The 5,948-nt window shown below is 33.0% G+C and overlaps 1 protein-coding gene across 1 annotated transcript in view; it reads left to right on the top strand.

Moving 5' to 3' along the window:
• Positions 1 to 5,948, top strand: part of LRP1B (low density lipoprotein receptor-related protein 1B) — a gene marked incomplete at its 5' end in the record, with an annotated part of 705,068 nt that overhangs the window by 461,806 nt on the left and 237,314 nt on the right. Inside the window, one exon of the mRNA XM_011984332.1 lies at positions 1,066 to 1,159. Within this exon, the coding sequence (XP_011839722.1) occupies positions 1,066 to 1,159 (94 nt within the window). The remainder of the gene's footprint in view (positions 1 to 1,065; positions 1,160 to 5,948) is intronic.

Raw genomic sequence — 5,948 nt, 5'->3', positions numbered from 1 at the left:
CTAAAAGATCATGTGCATTTATTAGGAATTCTGAAAACTGAAAAGAACTATGTTAGCCTTAAATGCTTTAAAGAGATATTCTTAAAATTTATGTGGGGTGCATACTCATCATGGCTAAAGGCAGTATTTTCAGTGTTCAGGAATGTTTATGGAATCACAGCATGACAGAGCTGGAAAAGATACTTCAGATTATCTTCAGATCCTCTTTTGGTGGCTAAAGAACACAGACTGAGAGATGTTAATTGAATTGCCCAAGATTCTGAATAAAATGCAATTAAATTAAATTAATTCAAATTACCTAAATTAGTTTGACTGGATATCTCTTCCTGATATGCCTGATAGTTTTTAGCCCTATTTAGTGTTTGCCAAACTTTTCCTGTAAAGGGCCAGATAGTAAATATTATAGACTTTTCAGGCCACAGGATCTCTGTAGCAAGTACTCATGTCTGCTGCTGTAGTGTACAAGTAGCCCTTCAGGGCTGGTGCGGTGATTTATTTACACCTGTGAACCAGCACTTTGGGTGGCCTAGGTGGAAGGATCACTTGAGCCCAGGAGTTTGAGACCAGCCTTGGCAACATGGTGAAACCTCATCTTTACAAAAAATACAAAAATTAGCTGGGCAAGGTGGCAGATACCTATAGTCCCAAATACTCCAGAGGCTGAGGTGAGAGAATCTCTTGAGCCCAAGAAGTTGAGGCTCCAGAGAGCTGAGATCATACCACTGCCTTCCAACCTGGGTGACAGAGGGAGACACCATCTCAGTGAACCAGCCAACCAACCAACCACAAAACCAAGTAGCTCTTTAGACAACATGTAAATGTGAGAGCTTGTCTGTGTTTGCAGGTCATCTCAAGAGGTTTTCCTGAACAATATGCTCTCCTGGAAGATCATGTTATAGTTTGTTGTGTAATTAGTTCCTATTGTGGAATTCTCCAAAATCACCGTTGTTCACATTTGCAGCAAAAATGTAGGCTAGGCTATGTTGCCAAATTTTAAAATATCCATTATATAGGCACTGGGTTCTTCAACATTTTTTTTCTTTTTTCTTTTTTTTCTTTTTAAAGTTTCGTTGCAAAACTGACAAATGTATTCCATTCTGGTGGAAATGTGACACTGTGGATGACTGTGGTGATGGATCTGATGAACCTGATGACTGTCGTGAGTATACTGGCAAATGTTGAAATTTAGAGTTTAGAGTCCCTTATGTCCCAGACCTGGAAAATTGAAACTACACCTAAAGTATTGCCTTCTGACACTTTTCCAAAATTGAAATAGAAAAATTTTAAATGCCATTATTTAAAAATAAAATAAAAATTGTTGCAATATTTTGATTATCTCTCTGATAACTGTTACATTTAGAATGGCGCCATCAACCACTTGTGTTAGATTTTGTTTCTCAAATTTGATTACTTGTGGAATAATGACATTATTTCATGTAGTGATCAGTAGGGTAATAAGCAGCATTAATTTGACTTAACATGTCACCAAGTTAGAAGAAAAAATGGGCAAGTTTCCAGAATGTCACTCAATGACTGAAATCTTATCTTTAAGAAATGTGGTTTCTCAACTTTACTGTCAGCATTGAAATCCTGAAAATTCCTTAAAAGTCTGATTTTTCCAATATAAATCATTAGATTGCCATTAGGTAATTTAATTTGTTCTTAGCAATTGCTCTAAAGTGACTACCAATTATGTTTGGCATTTGACTGTAATTGGTGTGGTTAGCTGCTGCTTTTTCAGCAATCGTTGGTAACTTTGGTTGTAATGAGACATCAGCAGACTTTTCCTTGATAGTCTTGTGTACTTCACTCCGTCGGTCACTCCAATACTTCACTGTCAGGTTAGAGATGCTCATAGTCAATCATGATGATTCCCTCAACATCCCAGTACATGGTTGCCATGATTTGGCCTTGACAATTGAGTTCAAAATCCTTAGGCTTGCACTGCAAAAAAAACAGAAAAAGCTGGCTACCTTCTACCGTAGAGCTTGCTACCACCTTATTATAAAGCTTTTTCAAATTTAGGGCATATAGATAGTTACTTAAATAGGCTATATTCCATCTCTCTGGTCATGCCCAAGTCTGTCACATATTGAAATTATTTCATATAGCATATATGTTTGAAAGCAGTAAGTAATCAAATCAATGAAAAAGAAAAAAATTATAAAAGTCACTGCTTTTCTAATATAATCCTTATGTTTCTGAAAGATTCACTGTTCTTTGATTTTTTGAATACAGTTTTTATTTTTTACTATGATAGACAACATATAAAGAGTAGTATCTCTGTGGGATAGGTATACTATAATGTCTGAATTATTATTTTCAAAAAGCTTATTAAGTTAAAAGGAATATCAAAAGATGAATAAATTATTTGGGTGACCTTACTGAGATTCTTATTAAGAGAAAGTTATTACTTTCCCCACAATAAAGTAAATTTTCTATGATAACAGTAAATACACTGAATGCAACTTTTATTTGTAATTCTTAGAAATAAACAAAAATGAATATATTAGTTTAGTCCGTTAATTAAGAAGTTGATCTTTCCTGTCTAGATTCACTGTTCTCTGAGAAAATTTCACTATAATGACCTGCAACTCCTGACCTCTAGTTGTAATTTTGACTGAAATTTCATCCTGGAATCACATTGATATGAAAAATTAACTACAGATGTAGTATTAGGAATTTTGCACATTTAACTCCTTTCAGAATATATGGTCATCAAATATTACTTTAGTGTTTTTTGAGTCACTGCTGTCTAAGAGACATCTGTTATCTAAGAGCTTCTCTATGATCCTTGTTTTGATTAAATACTAATATATACATTTTTTAATTGACAAGTAAATTTCTATATATTTAAGGTATGTAGCATAATTTTATCATATATGTATACATTGTGGAATGGCAAAATTACACTATTTATCATATACATTACCTCACATACTTAGCTTTTTTTTGTGCTGAGAATACTTAAAATCTATTCTCTTAGTAATTTTCAAGTGTGCAATATTGCTTTTAACCATAGTCAACAAGATGTACAATAGATCTCTTGAAGTAATTTTTTCCATCTAACTGAAATTTTGTGTCTTTTGAATAACGTCTTCCTAATCTCCCCAATCTCCAGCCTCTGGTAACCGTCATTTTATTCTCCGTCTCTATAAGTTTGACTTTCTTAGAGTCTACTTATAAGTGAGATCATGTGGTATTTGTCTTTCTTTGCCTGGCTGGTATTACATAAAATAACGTCCTCCAGGTTCATCCATGCTGTCACAAATAACAGGGTTTCCTATTTTAAAATATTGAATATTATTCCCTCATGTATATACCATATTTTCTTTATTCATTCATCCATTGATGAACCCTGTGGTTGATTTCATATCTTGGTTACTGTGAAGAAAGCTGCAGTGAACAAGTGAATGCAGGTAGTGTTACAACATAATGATTTTATTGTCTTTGGTTATACAGGCATACCTTATTTTATTCTGCTGTACTTACTGTGCTTTGCAGATACTGTATTTTTCACAAACAGAAGGTTTATGGCAATGCTGCATCAATATTGTCTATTGGTGACATTTTTCAACAGCATGTGGTCACTTTATCTCTCTGTCACAATGTGGTAATTCTCACACTATTTCAATTTTATCATTATTATGATCATACTTGTTATGATGATATGATCAATATTCTTTGATATTATTAATACTATTGTAATTGTTTTGGAACACTGCAGACCATACCCATAAAAGACAACAAACTTAATCAATAAATATTGTGTGTGTTCTGGCTGCCTACCAACCCACTGTTCCCTCTCTCTCTCCCTCTCCTTGGGCCTCCTTATTCTCTAAGCACAACAATACTAAAATTAGGTCAACTAATAGCCCCACAATGGCTTCTAAGTGTTCCAGCGAAAGGAAGAATTTCATGTCTCTCACTTTAAATCAAAAGCTAGAGATTATTAAGCTTAGTGAGAAAGGCATCTCAAAACACAAGATATATCAAAAGCTATGCTTCTCGCACCACTCAGCAAAATTATGAATGCAAAGGAAAAGTTCTTAAAAGAAAATAAAAATGCTACTGCAGTGAACACATGATCAGACAGTACAGATGCCTTCTTGCTAATGTTGAGAAACTTTCAGTGGTCAGGATAGAAGATGAAGTCATCTACAACAGTTCCTTAAGCCAAAGCCTAATCCAGAGCAAGACCCTACCTAACTCTATTTAATTTTGTACAGTTTTTTAAAACATAATGCCATTGCACACTCAATAGACTACAGTATAGTATAAACATAACTTTTATATGTACTAGGAAACTAAAAAAAAAATTTATGACATGCTTTATTGTGATATTTGCTTTATTGTGGTGGTCTGGAACTGAACCTCCAATATCTTCTAGGTATGCCTGTATATATCTAGTAGTGGGATTACTGGATCATATGGTCACTACATTTTTAATTTTTTGAGAAACCTGCATACTGTTACCCAAAATAGCAGTACTAATTTACATTTCTACCAATGAAATACAAGAAAGGCATCTCAAAACACGAGATATACCAAAAGCTATGCTTTTTGTACCACTCAGCAAAATTATGATTGCAAAGGAAAAGTTCTTAAAAGAAAATGAAAATGCTACTGCAGTGAACACATAATCAGACAGTACGGATGCCTTCTTGTTAATATGGAGAAACTTTCAGTGGTCAGGATAGGAATTAATAACATATAAATGTTTTCTTTTCTTCACATCATTGCTAACACTTATATTTCTTCTTTTTTTACAATGCCTAACTTAACAGGTATAAGATGATACCTTATTGTGGTTTTATTTGCATTTTCCTGATAATTAGTGATGTTGAGTATTTTTTAATATATCAGTTGGCCATTTGTATAATTTTTTAAAGAAATGCCTATTCAAATCCTCAGCTCATTTTTAAATGAGTTTTTTTTTTTTTCTTACTGTTGGGTATTCTTTATATATTTTGGATATTAACCCATTAGCACATGTACTGTTTGCAAATATTTTCTTCCATTTTATAGATTGTTTCTTTTTTCTGTTGATTGTTTCTTTTTCTGTATATAAGTTTTTTTTTTAATTTGAAGTAATTCCATTTGTCTATTTTTGCTTTTGTTACCTGTGTTTTTAGAGTCATATCCAAAAAGTTTTTACCTACACTAATGTCGTGGAACTTTCCCTCTATATTTTCTTCAGTAGTCTTAAATGTTTTTATTGGTTTCATTATCTCTGTGAGCTTTCTTTTAGTATAGCAAATAAACATTTACTTGTAGTTGATGGGGTAACAGCTTTGAATATCTGTAGGCATGATACTTTACTTGAGAGTCATGGTGAAGTAGAAAATTATATGCAAGAGTCTACGGAATGCTTAGATTTCACTTTCGGGTAGATGCGTCATCAATTCCTGCAGACAATAAGAGCTGCTGGCAATACTTATAACTTCACCTGAGAAGACAGGAAAGTCTCATCCCAGGGTCCCATACTTGCAAACTTACATACTGTTATTTATATAAATGTAGTTAGGGGGATGCATCAAAATTCTCTGGCATCACAGATTTGTTATAATGTTTCTTATAATAATCTAATACACTTAAGATTATTCTAGAGACAGATTTGAAGGTCAGATGGGCTTCCAAGTTATTTCCAAGCATTCCTTTAATAGTTGCAACCCTTTTCCTGGTGGGGAGTTGTTTTGATAGCAAAGGAGTATTAAAGAAAATTATATACAAAGCAAAATGAAATAGAAGAAAGGCACATGTTTAAAGTATGAAATAATTGTGTCATTCAGTTTAAACATTTAGTATGATTAATTAACAAATGTTATAGATTGGAAGCAAATAACTGTCAACATTTTAGAACTCTCTTCTATGGAAGCAAACCATATATAGAGTTATTTTTAAAAGAATGCTTAAATTTTTATGTAATATTGTAATTATAAAAGCAT

Source organism: Mandrillus leucophaeus, unplaced genomic scaffold (assembly GCF_000951045.1).
Source record: "Mandrillus leucophaeus isolate KB7577 unplaced genomic scaffold, Mleu.le_1.0 Scaffold1061, whole genome shotgun sequence".
Taxonomy (NCBI): domain Eukaryota; kingdom Metazoa; phylum Chordata; class Mammalia; order Primates; family Cercopithecidae; genus Mandrillus; species Mandrillus leucophaeus.
Note: the sequence above shows the minus strand (reverse complement) of the source record. Positions and strands in the feature narration are given on the sequence as shown.